At 48.1% G+C, this 19,309-nt stretch overlaps 1 protein-coding gene across 5 annotated transcripts in view; it reads right to left on the bottom strand.

The window, feature by feature from the left end:
- Agap1 (ArfGAP with GTPase domain, ankyrin repeat and PH domain 1) overlaps positions 1-19,309 on the bottom strand; it is a 437,938-nt gene that overhangs the window by 14,817 nt on the left and 403,812 nt on the right. For 4 of the 5 annotated variants that reach the window (XM_059278338.1, XM_059278339.1, XM_059278335.1 and 1 more), the window contains 2 exons: positions 15,417-15,639; positions 10,631-10,841 (listed from right to left, as the gene is read on the bottom strand). In XM_059278338.1, coding sequence (XP_059134321.1) covers positions 10,670-10,841; positions 15,417-15,639 — 395 coding nt within the window. In that variant the 3' untranslated portion in view covers positions 10,631-10,669. Of the gene's footprint in view, positions 1-10,630; positions 10,842-15,416; positions 15,640-19,309 lie in introns of those variants that run through there. The other variant, XM_059278336.1, reaches the window with a different exon arrangement.

Raw genomic sequence — 19,309 nt, 5'->3', positions numbered from 1 at the left:
AGTTTTCTTACAGGTGCTGGGAATCAAAGCCAGGTCCTCTGAAGAGCGGCCAGTGCTCCTAGCAGCTGAGCCGTCCCTCCAGTCCTTTCATTGTGATTTTTGGGTTCAGTCTTGGGATCAAACAATCACCTATAGTAGGTATGTGCTCTACCACTGAGCTATATCAGCACCACCTTCAGCATAACTTCTTGCAAACACGCCCCACACTGCATTTTTAAGCTATGTCTCTGGACTCTCTCCAAGTATCTAATCTGTAAAGTCCCCTAGCCCCCTTTTAAAAGCATGATGATTTTCCTTTAAAAACAGATGACAGTTACATCGAATTTAGAGCTTCATTTGGAAGACGAGTCATAGCAACAAGTTGCATACGCTGCTAATTTAATTCTCAACATCATTCTAGCGATGTAGACACTAGACAAGTCCTGAATTTTGCAGAATGGGGCAGTGTGTCACAGAAATGTCAGACACCTAGCCCATCCCAGTACATCATAGTGCTAAGGGCCTGACCCAAGGTGGAACAATCCACCAAGATTCTAGAACCTGACCTACACTCTGGGATGGTGAATGGCTAGGATGGTGATACAGAGCACTTCCATGCACTCCTTTGTGAGAATATACAAAATGTATCTCTGGTAGATGCACACTCCTTTTCAACCATACTTTTTTTTTTTGTTAAAACATAATTCTTTATTGATTCTTTGGAAATTGCACATCATGCACCCCAATGCTGCTCACCTTCCAGTCCCTCCATATCCGCCCCTTACCACTGCAGCATATCCCACCAAATTTCTGCAGTGATGCTGAGGATCCAAACAAAAACAACAACCCACCTGGCTCCTCCATCTTTGCAACACCTCTTCATTCACCACAGTGGCATCGGGAGCTGCAGTGTGTCACACAGCACACCCCTTTTGTCCAATCAGTCCCACCCACAAAATGTTCACTGCAATGAGTCATTGCTCTGGTTCAAGGCACACCATCATCGCTGGGCCCTCATCAAAACTCCTCTGGAATATCTTGTCCAACTATACTCTTTAAGTTCTAGAAGCCAGGCACAGAAACACTGCTATTCCTGATTGACAACTTGCATTAAGAAATGTCTTGGGCCGGGTGGTGGTAGTGCACGCCTTTAATCCCAGCACTCGGGAGGCAGAGGCAGGTGGATCTCTGTGACTTCAAGGCCAGCCTGGTCTATAGAGCAAGATCCAGGACAGGCACCAAAACTACACAGAGAAGCCCTGTCTTCAAAAACCAAAAACCAAAATTAAAAAAAAAAAAAATCTTGGGGCTGGGCTGGGAAGATGGCTCAGTAGATTAAGGACTTGCCATGCAAGCACAGGGACTTGAGTTTGGATCCTCAGCATCCATGCAAAAAGGCTGGCAAGACTAAGTGGTATTTGCTCCGCCCATGACCTTGGGCTATCCGGCCCAAAGGAGGTGGTGCTTCCTGCCCTTGTGCGTGACCTCTGATAAGGGAAGGGAGAAGGGTCACTAGCCCTTTTCCCTGCTCCTGACTGCCAGGTGGATTCACTCCTGGTCAGATCAGAGGATGACTCCAGCTGTCTACTCCATTCTGTAATCCTGAGTGTATTTCCTCAATTTATATCTTAATAAATTCTGTTACCCATTTAATAGACTCATGTGGATTGATACACAACAGAATGTGCCTGTTAACTCCTGTGCTGTGGAGGAAGAGACAGAAGGGTCCCTGTCTCAAAAACATAAGGTGGAGGTTGGCCAGATGCTCAGAGGTTAGGAGCACCTGCAGAGGACCCAAGTTTCATTCCCAGCATCTCATGGCTCACAACCGTCTGTAACTCCAGCTCCAGGGAATCTGGTCCAGGGACTTGCATGAATGTGTATTTACTTACATACAGATATGTGCACACACATAATTAAAAGTAAAACAATTTTGTAAAAAGGAGACCCACTAAGGAAGACATGAGGTGTTGATCCCAGGCCTCCATAGGCATGGATATGCACATGTGCAGATGTACCCATCACACATTAAAAATTTAGGTGTGTCTAACCCATGGGCAACATATAACCCAGAATGGCTCTCTGTGCTACAATATTACACAAACCAAACCTGTGTATGGTTTTGCAAACTGTCAGCCACAGGATGGACACCCCTGAATTTAATATGTGGCTCAAGACAATTCATCTCCATCCAATGTGGTCCCTGTAGAGAAGCAAAAACACTGGACACTCCTGGAGCCTAGGGCAACAGTGAGGCACACTTCCTGTGTGTATATGAGGGTGTTTCCAGAGAGTAAGTGAGTGGAAGATCTATCCTAAATGTGGTGGCACCAACCATGGGCTGAGGTCCTCAATTCAATCAAAATGGAAGGGGAAGAAAGAGCCAAGTGGTACCCCCCTCCCCTCCTCCCCACTTCCTGATCTGCTGAGATGTGTGCAGGAAGCTGCCGCATGCTGCCACCACCAGGCTGCCCAACGCCATGTCTTCCCTGCCATGATGGATGGTATCCCCTCAAACTCAAGCTAAACAAGCCCTCCCCTTCCTAAGTCCTTTCATCATATCAACAAGATAACTGATACACATGCATGCATAGCACGTGATTCCATTTATAGAGGTTTTTGTAAGAAACTCAGCTAACCTGTGCTAATAAGCACCAGACCTGCAGCTGTCCTGAACAGGGAGGGTGAGGAGGAGGAAACTTCTAGGGGTGACGGAATACCACCGATAGGTCCATGAACGCAGGTGTCGAAACTGACCTGATGGCACACCTAAGCTGTGTGCAATGCACACGCAAACCTGACCAAGTTTCAATTTCTATATTCATTTTTAAATTCTGTGTTTATGTGCGTCTGTGTGGGTGTTAAGTACAGGTGCCTATGCAGTCCAGAAGAGGACATTGGACTCTACAGGGCTGGATTTATAGGCGGCTGTGAGACACCCCAAGTGGGTACTGGGAACTGAACTATGGTCCTCTGTAAGAGCAGTATGCTCAGAAAATTGGAAATCGATCTACCTTAAGACCTAGCCATACCACTCTTGGGCATATACCCAAGGAATGCTCAATCATACCACAAAGATACATGCCCAACTATGTTCACAGCAGCATTATTCGTAATAGCCAGAACCTGGAAACAACCTAGATGTCCGTCAACTGAAGAATGGATTAAGAAAATGTGGTACATATACACAATGGAGTACTACTCAGCGGAGAAAAACAATGACAGCATGAAATTTGCAGGCAAATGGATGGAACTAGAAATTATCATCCTGAGTGAGGTAACCCAAATCCAGAAGGACAAACATGGTATGTACTCACTCATAAGTGGATACTAGATATAAAGCAAAGAACAATCAGACTGCAACCCACAGAACCAGGGAGGCTGTATAGCAGGGGGGACCCTAGGATGACTGTGGCTTATACTAAGTTTTAGTTTTACTCAATTACTGGGCAAGCCTCAATGAAACATTTCACTATTAGGATAAGAATTTATACTGTATCAAGCTGACAGTAGAAAAATAAATAAATAAAAATGAAACAAAAACAAAAACAAAACCGTAGCCAGATATTGGGGTAAAAGCTAAAAGATCAGAGAAACAGAACAAGTCAGGCACAAGTTCTTACCTCTAGGAAATCCTCTAGGAAGTCTCAAGACAGGAGTTCCTGTTTCCTCACACCTTATATACTTTTCTCTGCCCTACCATCTTACTTCCTGGGATTAAAAGCATGTGTGCTTCCCAAGCAAAGGCATGAGCTCTCAAGTGTTGGGATTAAGGGTGTGTGCCATCACTGTCTGGCCTCTGTGTCTAATCTAGTGGCTGGCTCTGTCCTCCCATCCCCAGGCAAGTTTATTAGGGCACACAATAGATCACTACAACACTGTTCACAGGGACTCTGCGATGTAGTCCTGAAGCTGGCGGCTTCTACGTGCCCTGGCAGAGTAAGAATGGTGGCTTCTGCCTGTGAGGGTTGTGTCTGCACCTGCTTCACCTGCCCCACTGCGCTTGCACACAGCACCAGAGGGCAAGGAGGGGGTGGGGGCGGGGCTTTCTACTGCCCCTCTGCAGCTAGCACCAGGCTCTTCAGGTTCTTTGAAGGCTGTTGGAATCAACACAGCTGTTTCCCTATGTGGCCTCTCTGTGCTAGACACATGTGGAGGGTGCCAGGTGAGGTTAGTAACCATAGAGTCTGAGGGGACCTGGGTTCAGGAACTGACTCCAGAAAGCCAGTTAAAGGTGGAGGGCAGATTCTTATGTCAACAAAGTATGACCACACCTGCCTGGTCAATGGCTGCAATCTATAGCTGCTCGCAGAAGCTCCGAGTCCAGGTAGAAGAGGTCTCAGCTGGTGCAGTTCTGTGTAGGCCTCTGGCCACAGCATGAGATTTTCTGCTGGCCTGTGAGGGAGCGCTAGAGGAGAAGAAAGTCAGGGGCTAACAGACCTCGCTGGACATTGAGGGCATAAACCTCAGTGGCATCTTGGCAGTGTGGTTCCTGTGACAGTGTGGCTGATGCCCAAGGCTCGTGGAGGTTAAAAAGGACCAGGGCAAAGAGCAACTTTGCCTTCTTGAAATTCCCCTTTGGTCTGGCATTATCCATACTAGTACCATGGGCTCCCCTCCAGCTCTACTGGTGACTGTGGAGTGGGATTCTCCTGCTCTGGGCATCCTGGCGGATATCCCTCAGACCCTGAAGAGCAGTTTAAGTCACCTGATGTGGGTGCTGGGAACTGAACTCAGATCCTCTGGAAGAGGATTAGGTGCTGAGCCATCCCTCTACCCATCTAAAAGCCTTTTAAACAAGCTTTGGGTCATACAGCAGGTAGCAGCTTGTGCAGGTGATATGGTGGCCTGTTCTGGGAGTCACCATAGTCTAAGCAGTCTTCTGCAAGACAGATCTTCTGCAGAGCCACTTAGGGGTCACCTTAACCATGTGTCAAGGTCCAAATTTAGCTTGTATTTTGGGGGTAGAATTCCATTACAAAGTAACAATCTCTCAGCTACTAGCTGAGCAGGTATCATGTTCTTCTGGAATGCTATAGAATGTGTGACTACTCTTGCCTTCATTTATCATTATTTAGAGAGTTATTAGCAATCTAGAGTGAAAATACGTTTGTCTTTCTCAGTTCCTACGGGGCCTTGAGGAAACTATCTGAAGGACACTGTGGAGTTTTAATGAGAAATGCCTCCTGTAGTACTGGGCATCTGAACACGTGGTCCCCAGTTGGTGGTCCTATTTGGGGAGGTTTAGGTGACATAGCTTTGCTGGAGGAAGAACATTACTGGGGGCGGGCCTTGAGGTTAACAGCCGAGTTTCGCTTTCAGTTTGCTCTTTCTTTGCCTGTATGTTAAAGGATGTGCACTATCAACTTCCTGTCCCTGCTGCCCTGCTTCTCTGCCATGATGGACTCTTACCACTTCTGGAAGCATAAGCCCCAATAAATTCTTTCTTCTAGAAGTTGCTTCTGGTCATGGTGTTTTATCAGCTATACAAGAGTAACTAATACAGTCAACCACCTGCTTGAGAGCAGATTCTGGATGGCTCTACAGCCACACAGGTCAGGTTTTTGTGGGTTCCTCCCATGGCTCTCAGTAAGGGTACCAAAGCTATTTCTTATTCCTTAGAACCGTCCTGGGCCTCAGCAGTCTCTGCTGACAACTTTTGGAGTTCTGAGAAAGAGTAGCACACGCTCTTGTAATTACAGGCACGTGAGGAGTATGCGCTGACTCTCTGAGGACCTCCGGTGACAAGTCCCCAAGTTAACTTAGGCCTGGTCCAAATCACAGGTCAGGTTACAGGCAGCTAATTTTCCCTGATGGAGGATTCACACGTGCAGTTTCAGTAAGATAACACAAAGCAGTGTGTAAACACTGTGGCTCCCCTTGGGGGCCCTCGAGAGACTCCAGGCAAGACACGATGGCAACGCATTCATCAGTAAGTGTCACCAGCACTCATCAGGAAGGCTCCAGGTACTTCTGGACCTCTAAGACTGAGTGACATGTACTCCTGCTCGCACTGGTCTTTTGGACTCCAGAAAAACTCTGTTTTTTCTTGAGATCAAATTATTTGGTCACTTTTACAGTCTTTCACATTTCTAGGTCAATTATATTTCTATCAACTTGTCCATTTTTTTTTGTTTGCTTTGGTGAAAAGATAAAAAAGGCAGCTATGATTGTGGGAAGGACGTGTTGAATACATACATCAATTTGGGGGAGCTGCCATCCGAACAATATTAATGTTCCAGACCACAGTCCAGATCCTGACAGTTAACGCTCCTTTGATCTCTAACAATCACGCTTTGTAGTTTTCTGTGCACAGGCTCAGTTCATTTTTATGTGTGTTTTTTTAAAATGTTATTTGTAAATGGAACTGTTTCCTTACTTTTATTTGGTTATTTACTGCTAGTTTTAGAAACATGACTGAGTTTTGTACAATGCTCTCTCGGCCTTCAATCTTGCTGACCCTGCTTGTTAGCTGTCACTGTGGCTTGTGATTCCTTAGGATTTTCAACATAAACATTATGGCATCTGCAGGTAGAGATGTCTTATTTTTTTCTTTCCTCATCTGGAGGTATCTGGTTTCTTTCCCCTGATAAATTCCCTGGCTTGAACTTCAAGCACAACGTTGAAGAACAGTGGGGATATTTCTGTCTTGTTCCTAAGCTGAGGTAAAAGTTGCCAGCACCTTACCACCTAAGGATGAGGAGACATGTTAGTTTTTCATAGATGTCCTTCATCAGACTCAGAAATGTCCCTTTTACTCTCTTTGTAAAGGTTGCTGGTGTTTGGATCACACAAGGGATTGGGTTTTGTCAGAAGTACTTGCTCTATTTCCTGAGGTGATTGCTGTGGTATCTCACACAGACGTGTGTATGTACTTGCATTTGTTGAACCAACCTTGCATTCCTGGGAAAATTGTCACTTGAACATAGTGTGTGAATCCTCTTCTAGGGGGCAAAGGGATGCTCTGCGGCTGTACCTCTTGCTGGGATGACATTCTGGACATACCAGGCAAGATTGAAATGTGGCAAAGGATGACAGATGGCTTGGATCTCAGGAAGTACAGAAAGCTGTCTGGAGGCCTGGGCTGAGACAGACAGTCCACAGGCAGGGTTATCGACATTCTGATTATGGAAACAAAAGCTTCTTGGACTCCAGCATGTTTTAGAATCACATCACTGCTCTTTACCCCTGGGTGCCAGTTGCACAGGCTTGGGGTGGGTCTTGAGGATGTATGTTTTTAGGTGGTACTGATGCTGCATAAGCCAGTGTACATACAGATACAGAGTAGAATCACCAACAACATTCTCCACGCTCTCAGGGGGAGCACACAGGCCACCTGCTCCTCTTACTAGCAGCAGGCAGGACCCAGGAACAAAGCCCAGGGTACTTTCTAGATAAGAAGGAGCCGAGGAAATTTCATAAATGTTATCTTCTCTTAGCATTAACTCCACATGATTAAGTGGGTAGGTATAATGACTAGTTTCATTTTACAAAAGATCAAATGCCCTTGCTTTGAAAACCAGAATCACAGAAGATGCTGAACTACAAATCCTCTGGCCCAGCTCCATATTTCATCATGTAGATACAAAATGATGGATGGGTGAGTGCAGCATCCACATTTTTGGCAAACAGAAGTCAGGAGTTGGGTCAGGGACACAAGCAGAGCGAGGCCAGGTCAGGAATAGGGCGTAGGCATGTGAAAAGCTTGGCCAGCACCTGTGTTGGCTGATCAACTGTTCGGGGTTCTCAGTGCCATTTTCTGCATGAGTACTTAATATCGGCGCCAGCTGCAGAGAACATAGACTCCTGACTCCTGGGCAGAGTGTGAGTTCAGGCTGGCCACACGGAAGGAAACAGAAACAAAGGGCACCTCACTGTTCTTTCTGTCTTTACCAAGTGAGGCTCTGGGAGGTTATTAGTGGGAAGACACCGTGGGCATACTCCCATGTACAACGAGCTTACACTAAAGCCCACACCAGACACAGGATGGCTAAGGACAGAGAAGCTGAGTGCAAGCTGGGCTGGCCACTGCTAACATCGAAGCATCTCCTGCTGCTGTGTGGATATGAGCTTTCCCAAGCTACACAGCCAAGACGAACAAGTACAGCAGGAGTAAGGAAGGTGTCAGGAGTCAGATTCCGGCTCAGGTGATCAGTGTGATCCCAGACAGGAAACACGGGGATCCCATGCCTGCCTTGTCCTCATTTGCAAAACACAATCTCTCCATGCTCAGGAAAAGCACAGGGCACTGAGGACACCAGGTATGTTCACCTTCCCTCCCTTTCATGATGGGGACAGAGAGAGGAACATTTCCCATATGGAACTACAAAACTGCACTGAAAGAACGACCCTTTGGAAGATGTCCCAAGAGTCAAGAGCAAGTATTTGTTGGTTCATGGTATGTAATTCAAGCCTAAAACAGTTATCCTCCCTGTCCCCTTCCTTCACAAGCTCTCCCCAGAGGACAGAAGCTCAACTGGCTGAGGTGCCTGAGAGACATCTTCCAAGCATGATCAGAAACCTGAACATCCACAAGCCCCTCAACTGTCTCCATGGATACATTTCAGAGAATCAACAACACAGGTTTCCACCCACCTCAAGACTGCTTCCTGGCAGGGAGGCTGGCTTCCAGATCATACTGGCTTCCCACAGCCATCAGATAAATAACCAGGCTCCTGGGTAGCGGGTGGCGTGAGAAACCCTGCACATCACCCTGTCCAAAGGCAAATGTGAGTGCAGGCATCCTTTGCAAACCGAGACCCTTTCTGGTTAAGCTTAGGAAGATTCTTCTTCAAACCACGCTTCTCATGACAAGAGCCAGCCTGTTAGGGCTTTCTGTACTCAGAACAAGCTCCCTGGCCTCGGCTTGTGTGAGGAGGTGCTCTGTTTCTTGTCACTGTAATCTATAGGTATTATTTCTAAAGCAGTGTTAATGTACTCTTCATCTGTACATTTTCCTAATTGGCTTAATATTTATAGTAGAATATTTGGGATCTGGGCCCAGCGCTCTAGTAAACTCCAGCGTATTTAGCAACGTGCTAATGAGGCTCATCCAGACAGGAAGGGCTGCACCATGAGTTACGGCACTCTCGGTCAGATTCCAACTCGGCTGCAGAGAAGTTGCTAAATATCTTAAAGTAAAAGCGGAGGTCCCCAAGCAGCTGTTGGGTTTGTAAAGCTGTGGATGTATAAACTTTATTGGCAGTAAATGTCACTCCTGCGAGTAGACAGCGCGCCCGCAAAGCCTTGGCTCCTCAGGAGTCTGCTGCCGCCGGGGCTTGTGCGGGACACACAGGGGACAGGGAGGGTGGCCTTACTCTGGGGCTGGGGCATGGCTGCCGACAGGCATGCGATGGTGACAGAAATTCACTTTGAGTTGCAATTAGTGGCACTGTCATTTTCGGGGGGCTCCTGCCAATTAATTAAGGCTGTCAAACAGAAAAACCACAGCGTTCACATGGTAATTTATATTGGAAGAGACAGGCCTCGGAAGCACAGCGGCTTCCTCCACAAACAGCTTTCTCCCTCAGAGCGCTGGAATAAACACGGCAAAATAACCAAGATAAAAGCTGCGCGTGCGTGCGAGGGGGTCTGCGTGGGCAAAGAAGAAAAGTTAAGCTGCCCTTGTTATAACTGTTAACTCTGGTCGCCAGAGAAGAAGACAGGCTGATTAAAACTCGGAATGAGCCCCCAGCTCCCTGAACCCTCTGCGTCCAGGATGATAGAATCAGAGGAGTTTATTCATGCCATTAAGCCCCAGAGAACTTAATTGAAAGAAGAGCACAGCCCGGACCTTGACAAGCGGGAGGTCACAGTAATTGCTGCCGGACATATTTAACATTAAGATAATCAGGCCATTAATTACCCTTCGGATCATTAAATCAGCCAGTTGCAAAATGAAATTTCTGCCTCTATTACTCACTTGAGAGACCACAGGGGTGGCCTTTAATTTATCAGGGAGCTTGAGCTACAAAGGCTGGGGCTGGGGGAGGGCAGCTGGGGAGGGGGCTCCCCCACACGAGCACTGTGGCAGTGGTGGCCGGGCAGGCATCAATCCGCCATGCTTGGTGATCGTGGCAAATTAACTAGGTAAGATAACCTCCTCGTGCAAAGGCAGAAGCTGGGGGTATGTAAATAGATGAGGGCAGACAGGGAGCTCAGAGTGTGCACACCACTTAGCAAGATAATAAAGGGAATCATCCTTGATTATCAGTGCTAATTTGGACACTGCCGGTAGCTTGTTATGCGTGTTCTGAGTAGCATTTAATTAATTCAATTGCTTGTTAATGAGGGAAGTGACATGTGGGGAGCAGATGCCACCCAACTGCAGATGGACTCTGGTCAGCCCAGCAAAGGCCTTTTTTCTGTCTCCTACTTCTCCCCCTCCCCCCCCTTTTTTTTTAAGAAAGAGAATAGAGAAAGGTGTCCAGCATAGAGAACACTCAAAAGACACAAAACATTGACCCCAGCAGGCCAAGAACTGTTGAAAAATAATCAGAGGAGACAATCCTGGGGCCGCGTGGGCAGTCATGTCCCTGAGGCCACATTTAGAACAGCGCATCTTTATGCCAGAAATTTGAGCCTGAGATTACTATATTGTGATCTTATGATCAAACCTAACAAGACAAAGACATGGCCAAGTGGGGCTGCTTTTAATATCTCCGAGTCAGCTGCGGGGATCCAATTATTTTCAGTTTGGATACATTTCTCCTTTATCAATATCTCCGTGTGCATAAATAAGATAAAAGTGGCCCTGCAGAATCAAAGGAAGTGGCACTCCTCTCGCCGGGCACACTGGTTGGGTCTGGAAGTGTGTGGCCAGTCTTCTCCCACGCAGGGTTCTGATGTGGGCCCTGATCTTCCTGTCGATGGCCAAAGACAAGAAGGGAGTTTAGGCAGGGAGATGAAGTTACAGATAATGAAAGGCGGGTGGGGAGGATGCGCAAAACAGGAAGAGAATGTGTATTAAACCCGCCAACGTTCCCTTCCCAGTGGCATCAAAGGGGTAATGGGTGATTTTAGCTGTGCTCCGAGTTTCTCTCCTGAGCTGTGCCTGGAACTGAAAACACAGTTTGGCATTCCAACTTCCTTTGATTTCCCAGCCCAGGCCGGCAGGTGCCAAGCATCGCATAAACAGGCTACCTGCACTAAAATGTAAATAGCGTGGTCCCCGTTGACCCTCCCAGGCCAGACGCCATTAGGGAGGCAAAGACCGGAAGCCAGTCAGGTGGGGACAGTTACACCACCAAGTCCCCTGGCTTCGGCCTAGAGGTCTCTGCCTTGTTCTGGGAGGAAGTTACCTTCACCTAAGCCTCCAGAAGCAGTGCCCACATGAGAGGGCGTGACAATGAAGGGGACAGGTCAGAGCAGTGGTGCCACACACAGCCATGAGGACAGGAGTCCCAGGGGTTTGCTGGAGCAGCTTGGCTATGTTGCAGACTCCCAAGCCTCCTTTCACTTCTGGGAGGAGCCAGGTGTTGTGGCCACCAGGAGAACACCTGACACCTGGGTGTCAGTCAGGTGACCCTGCTGTGTGTTGTGCGTGGCATGAGCAGTCATCTGACTCCTAGTGCCTTCACCCTAAAGGCTATTTTCCTTTCGTTTCAAAGGGTCACCAATGATCTTGGCACTCCCTTCAGTGACAGTTAATTAGTCTCTTCACATTGGAACCCAGAGCCCTGAGCACCTGGTGGCTCCAGACTCAGCTGCTCCAACTGTCTACTACACAGCATCACACACACACACACACACACACACACACACACACACACCGAGGATCATAAAGCACACCCATTCCTATCCCCAATTCCAGATAACTGTCCCCTGCTGCTGCCTCTCCGACCACCTGGACACCCCCATTTACAATTGACATTTTAAGTGTGTGCTTAAATGGTATCAGTAGCAACGCAGGATGGGGGTGTTCTGATTCCAGCCCAGATATAGTTAATTGTTGCCACATCGATCTCCACTCTAACATGATTCTTTCTCCAAATCAAACCCCCCATTACAGAGGGGTGGAGGGCATCCTCTCCCCTCCTGCGACAATAAATTTAATATCGAATGTACTGGAAAAAAATGGCAGCTGTTGCAGAATCCATCCAAAAAGATTTTTTTCTTTTCTTTCTTTCTTTTTTTTTTTTTTTGCTTCCTGGGAGTAATTAAAAGATGCTTTCCCTGACTAATGATCCCCCTGTTTAGGAATGGGAAGTCAATACTGCTTCAGCTGTCGTCAGCTCCGATTGATCACGATGTTGCTCAAGTTGGAACGGCAGTTCTCAGGGCGGCTGAGGATCGCTGGAACCAATTATAGGCCATCCAGAGCTGCCCTAATAGGGGTGTGGGGACATCAGGCAGAAGGCCGGCCAGCTGCGCCAGGCGCCTGTTCTCCCAACCTGCCTGCAGTCCTGGACGATGCCAATGCATGGCTGTGCCAGGGGACTGGCTGTTTCTTTATAGAGAGATATGCTGTGTGTGTGTGTGTGTGTGTGTGTGTGTGTGTGTGTGTGTGTGCATATAAGTGTGTCTATGCACATGTGTGTCTATGTGTTTGTGTGCTGAGGTGTGTAGATGTGTGTGTATATATGTTGGAATGTGCCTATGTGTACAAGTATGTGTATATATATGTGTGTGTTGAGGTGTATATACATGTGTATATGTGTGTATGTATATTTTAGGATGTGTGTATGTGTGTGTTGTATACATGTCTGTATATGAGCAGCACATTTTTAATTACATTCCACAGTCAGAATGAATCTCCTGAAGCATGCTGAACACAGACTCAAGCTCTGTGGGAAAACATTTGGGCCCCTGTTTCAAAGAGTGACATTTGTTTTTTTTCTTGAAATAACATCAACATTCATGAAACTATTTCTTTTTGGGATTAGTTTCAGGCCTCGAAATGCTTCTAGATCTGGCCTCAGTTCCTCATGGAGAAGGCAGGAAGCCTGGGTGTTGGGGGGCAGATAGTGCATCTAGGACAGGCAGTATCTAGACTAGGTACCAACTCTCTTGGGGTGAATCCAGACCGATTCTAGCCCAGACTGCCAGGCTTTTGTTTCTGTTTGGGGAAAAGGTGGGAGGCGGTGAAGGTGGGAGGCGGCAGGATTTCTACTGCGTAGACTGTGGTATTTCTCATTTATGATGGGGTCTCTAAGGCTGGTAACCTTCTAGGTGGTCCTGGCTTGGTCTGTCTTGTCCTTTCCAATCGCCCTGCTGCTGACTTCAGTGTTCTCGGGAACAGATGGAATGTGGTCAAACACAAACGCAGACTACTCATCCTACCCAAGTCCCTCTGATATCAGCCACCCAGGCTCAAAGCTTCCCAGAGCAAACCTGTCCTTGCTTCTCGTTCTGAGGAGGTCCAGCCCTGCAGGAGGCACGCTGCTGAGCATGCGCGCTGCAGGCAGGACCTTCCTGCCTTTGCTCAGGCTGCTCTATCCTTCCACACCTCTCTCCTGGAAATCAGCCATGGCTATGAACTTCCCAGAGCTGGTGTCCTCAACTGGTCCCCAAAGGGTCCACATGTCATGATACTCATCCTTTATTCATTCCCCCTCTTCTTATGAGTGTTTGGTGAATGTTTATTGAATTTAACCAGACAAAAAACTTCCTGGGATAATTTTACCAAAGACACAAATAAGCCTCCAGATCTCATGCCTGTCTGAAACTATAGAAATTCCAAAGTCAGGTGATGCCACGGTCATCATGCCACATCATTACAGCCTCGGAAAGGATTACTGACTCAGGGAGGCTCTTGTGTGACCCAAGGCAACAGGTTCAACTGCAGTCACTCTTCTTGTGAGGGGACGACCCCTCCCACCTTCTCTAAGTGTAGAGGGTGACACGCGCAGTGCTGGGCAGAGCAGAAAGCCACGGCGCCACAGCACAGGGCAAGCAGCAGTGAGAACCCAACACTGCCCACCAGCAGCCACTCACTGCTGGGTACATGAAGACAACCGCAGATCAGCTTCTGAGTGTTCTACACTCTAAAGGAATAGCAGACGTTCCTAACGCACACCATTAAACATAGTCTATATGTTACTTTTAAACCTAAATGGTCAGGTACATAAAATTCATTTTTTCTAACTCATTTCAATGTTTTTCTTCACACATTAAACAATTTAACTTCCAATCATCTTTTCATTTTCAGATCGAAATTTAACTACACTATGGAAAAAAGACCCACACTACTACAAAGCAAATTAATGTTTTAGGATTGAGTGAATAGCCCAGCTGACTTCCATGTGAGTGCAAGATAACAGCTTCTCAAAGGGCAGTGTATCTTGTTTGTGAGAATATCACTCCTAACTGTATTACACAGACGAACTCATAAAATGAGGAGCTGTCACAGCAAACCTCTGTGATTGTAACAAGCACACTTTATGACCTTGCTGGCCCTACCTTCCTGTTCCCCTTCGTGCCAGCCTAACACAAACAGGATTATGGTCTGGCAGCGTCACTTCTGATGTGCACCAGAGGGGGCGCCACTCATCCATTCTGCAGTGTTAGTGAAATGAAGCCAGCCGGCAGGTCTCAGGAGATCACGGGCTAGGAACCTGGATGTGCAGGCTAACCGCTGGTTTATAGCCACTCGGCTCTCACTGTATCTCACCAGCAAACAAACGAACTTCCGATGCTCAGCAGGACAAATGCCTCTTCCTCCGGTTACCTTGAGAAGCACGGCAGAAGCAGGCCGGAGGCGGGGGCAGGGGCGGGATAGTGGGAACACAGAGCACCCAGTACCTTTTCGATGTCCCTGGTTAGACCAACTAGAGATGAGCTGACCCCTCTGCTACTATGAAATGGGACTTCTTTGAAAATGGGCTATTTCAGCCACCTCTTGGGAGGATTAAATATGTATGGATATCCTCAAAAATGGTTTATAATCGCTGTAAATGAAAAATGAGAAACTAAATGGCCTCAAAATAAATGCCTTTTTATCCTGGATAACAATTAGCATTAATGAGGAGTCACCATACATTATGCTTAACTGTACTTAATTAAATGTGTTAGAAGTATGTTTTAGAAAATAAAATACATTTTCTTCATCATAAACTCACTTGTTGGCAGGGGCAGGTGAGGGGGTTGGTTACTCACAAGATGCTTACCAAGGGTGTACAAAAGAATACAAAACCAAAGAATCAAAAATTTATAATTAGTGTTAGCACAGCTTGCGCCTATTAGAAATATATTAATTAAAGTAATATATTCATAAGATTAGAAGCCTAATACATTTCCAAGAGGGGAGGGGAATCCCCAAGGCCTAAAAATAAACATAAAAAATTAAGGAGTTTGAATCACCCAATCTGCTCCAGACCAATTTCAAATATAGATGCATCTACTCTAGGCTAATCGGCATGCCTATCGGTTGCCAAGGCAACTGCTGCAGCTGCCCCTGCAGTTGTGTAGCTGCTGGTGGAGCACCTGTGCATTCCTACCTTGTGGAGTCCAATGAGGGTTTTGTCCGTCCCTGGCTGCTCTCTTCCCACACGCTGTTGGCCAACTCATTCCCGATGGACGACATCACCTTGATCAGCTCCATTGGCCAGTCATCAAGATCTAGAGATCGGACCCGAGAGAGGTGGGTGCCAAGATTCCGGTGGATCCCTGAGCACTCGATGCACATGAGGGCTCCCAGGTTCAAACTGGCCCAGTTAGGATCTACAGGAAGAGAAACAGGAGCAAATATCAATCAGACTGCCACCATTCATTCTCGATGTTCCTGAACTCCCAGGGACACCTGACCAGGCAGGCAGTCCCCACTGTCACATGACTTAGAGCTGTTCTTGGTGCCAGGGGAAACAGGGTATGTCGCTTGCAGCTGCGGCAAATGCAGAGTTTCCCAGAACTGGTGTTCATTTGGAAGAAGATACCTCTTCTGATACTTTAGCAGCACTGTTCGGGACTGGTGCACATTAGAAAAAAAAAAAAAAAGTCACGTGTATTGAGATGTCCACTGTGGACCTCTGATGATGGAGTGAGAAGCAGAGACAAGGCATCTGGGTGCCACCAAGGCCCAGGTAATGCCTGGAGGCTTCGCTGGCCCTCATAACCCCATTCTGCTCCTGTTAGCCCAGCTTGGTTGTGTTAGCAAATTTCAAAGACAGAAGAGGCACACTCCTGTGAGAAGGTATGGTCATCAAGGGTCTTACTTAAGGGTACCCATTGCAGCGATTCACAGGGTTCCATTGGCCACTGGCAGGTGAGTGGGCACCTAGGTAATACAGTTCTATCAGGACCCAGTTCCCTCAACCGTGACTTGAGGAGTGAGCAGTGTATGTTTCAAGCTGGGTTGATAAGACAGGGATACAGTTCTGTAGGATGGTGGGCTTGTGTAGAGAATGGCTGGGGGGTGGGGGCCTGGGACAGATCTGTCATTGTGTGGTGATGTGTGATGACATCATTAGAAGATGTTGGAACTTGGGCCCAGGGCTGGCTTTGAGCTTACAATCTCTGGATGTTTTGCAAGGACAGGCTGACCTTGATGACCACCGGCTCTCACTGGTATCAGGAAGAGAGGCTAAACTCACACAGGTAGAATTGGCATTTATTCAAGTCTACCAGAAGAGTCAGCAAAAACTGATCTGACCCCCTGGGGAGACTTCCTGGACTCTCTACAGGGCAAATGACCATGGATGGCTGCATGATGACTAAGTAAATGTCAGCAGGCCACTTATTTAAGATCAGCACAACTCAAGAGGATGGCCGATTCATACCCCAGAGGAGGCCCGGGATCTCAGAGATGTTCTGACGGGGAAGGGGAAACCTAGGTCTCCAACAGAAGCAAAGAGAATAGGATACAGAACCATACAGACTGTGCCAAGACAAGGAAGGATTAAGTTACAGGCAGCAGAAGACAAGTGTGTTGTGGTTTGGACGTGAGATGCCTCCGTACCCCCAGGCTCAAGTGTTCGAACACTTGGTCTCCAGCAGGGGGAGCCATCTTTGGTGGGTGTGAAACCTTCCACAGGTAGGGCCTAGGTGGAGGAAGTGGATCTCCAGTGGAACGAGCCTTGAGGTTTGGGGCTGAGCCCCATTTCCTGTGCTGTCTGGGCATCCTGATCCATGGAGATGGGACCAACAGCTGGCCCAGCAGAAGGTCCCCATCCTCATCACACCACAGACTCAGCTCCTCAAACTGAAGTCAAAATGAGTGTCCCCCTTCCTGTGGTCGCAGAAATGAGAAAAGCAATGAGTGGGAACAGCGTGGAAGGCATCATGGACACAGACCGCTGGACGCAGCTGGTGAAGAGCTTGCATACACTTCTCAGCAAGGCTCTTGCCTGTGTCTGCAATCCCTCAGAGCTGGGCTTCTGCTCTGCTGCCCCCATCAGCTCCGGCCACTGAGACAGGGCTGTCATAGCTGCCGGCCACCTCCATGGTCACAACCCTTCAGTCTGCTGTTGGCCTCTTGCCACTGCCCATTTCCTGATGCTGAACTCTGATGCGGTTAGAGTTAAATGTCTCTTTGGGATTTTCTCCCTGGTTTTAGTCTTATCCCCGGCATTTCCCCCTCAAATTGGCCCCCACCTTGGCTCCTGTAATCTCCTCTCTTCTGATACCATTCTCTCTTCCTGGCAAAGCCAGCTTGACCCTGGCTTTTGTGAGAACCCAAACTGTAACAACTGTCAACAGCTCTTACCTCTTCCTCGCTCACCAGCTGAAAAATTCTGTACAGACCTGCCTGACATCAGCTTGGCCCATGATGGTTTCTTCTGTCAAGCTTCTTTCTACCTCTCCCAACCACACCAATGCTCTCCCAGGACCTGGGGAGTCGACCTTCCTTCTAACATCGGCCCCATAGATACTCTCTCAAATTCAACCCTTCTTGAACGGAGACCCCACTCTTGTCCTCACTATCTCCATACATCATGGTGGGACTATCACAGCTCATATCTGTATGTTCATATCCTGACCCCTGCAGGCCACCTCCCAAAAGCAGCCACGAACTGTAGCAGGCCCAATCATGTAACACGGAGATTCAAAACCTGCTGTGGCTACCACCTGCCACCGGGATCAAGTCTAACCTGATCAGACAGGATCAGAACTGAGCTCCACCCCCTTAGGAAGGATCCCAGTGGGATCAGAACTGAGCCCCCCCCCCCCCCCCCCCGTCTCATATGAGACCCTCGCTGCCTTCATCCACCTGTACACAACACTCACTTCCAGCTCTGCCTGGAATGTTCCTCTCTCTTTGGTCTCAGCTAGAATTACCTTCCCCAGGACAGCTTGCTTGGCCATCTCTCCCCACCCCACCCCCCAATGTAGTAAGGGGATACCAAGAACCTAGTCTCTGCTTTGGGCAGAGCTTGTGCCCACTCTTCCTCGTGGCTATGGGCATTCGAGGCTGTGACAAGACACTGTATCTGGGTGAATACAGAGCAGCCCCACTGGAGCAGAGCCCACATCTAAGGGACTGGAGGATGGTAGAGGGCAAGGCTGGTGGGTGAGACAAGATCTACTGGGAACCGACAGGGCTCTAGCTGGGTTGTACGGGCAGCACTGACAATGACAGAGCTTCGTGGACGAGGAGTCAGAGGCTGGGCTGCCGCTCAGCTTCGTCCTGGAAGGTCTGGCATACTGATGAGGAGTGAGTGAGTGTGTGTGTGTGTGTGTGTGTGTGTGTGTGTGCGCGCGCGTGCACGCGCGCGGTGTGCCTGCACGCACGCGTGTGTGTCTCCAAGCTCTGGGATTCCCTAGGTCCTTTTCTGGACATGTTGCTGGTGGCTGGCAAGTGGTACCCCCAATAGAGGTTTCCACTGTCAGTGGGTTCTTGAAAGCTAGGCTGAGCCAGGTTGCAAGTTCACTCTAGGGCAAAATTCTCAGATAGTGATGGGCCTTTCCCTGAGAGGTGGATACCACTGACTTTTCCAAATTCACTGGACCAGAATCTCTCTTTATAGACAAGCAGCCGACAGCCAAGGGGGACCATGGCCCTCTTTGGAACCAATGAGACAGGCTAAGTGTGCAAAACAGAGGAGATACTTGGTGATCTGCAGTAATCGTGGCCTTAAATCCCACACTGCACTCAAGTCCTCAGGCCATCTCCTCAACCCCCAAGCGTGATACACATGAAATAACCCCCAAGCGTGATACACATGAAATGACGGGCCAGGGAGACTCCCTAGCTGGGGCTTTACCAGGAGGCACAAATGTCTGTTACACACTGACATGTGTCACCAGTACTTCTTCCGAGCCTCTAGATGTGGGGTGGCCATGATTTCGGTCCACAGAGTCCTGGAGAGGGACATCTTTAAAGCTGGTGTCTGCTCCTTTCCTGCAGAGACCTCCTTCCTTCCCACTGGGATCCTTCCTAAGGGGAACTGCTGCG

The sequence above is a fragment of the Peromyscus eremicus genome, chromosome 13, assembly GCF_949786415.1.
Source record: "Peromyscus eremicus chromosome 13, PerEre_H2_v1, whole genome shotgun sequence".
Lineage (NCBI taxonomy): Eukaryota > Metazoa > Chordata > Mammalia > Rodentia > Cricetidae > Peromyscus > Peromyscus eremicus.
Note: the sequence above shows the minus strand (reverse complement) of the source record. Positions and strands in the feature narration are given on the sequence as shown.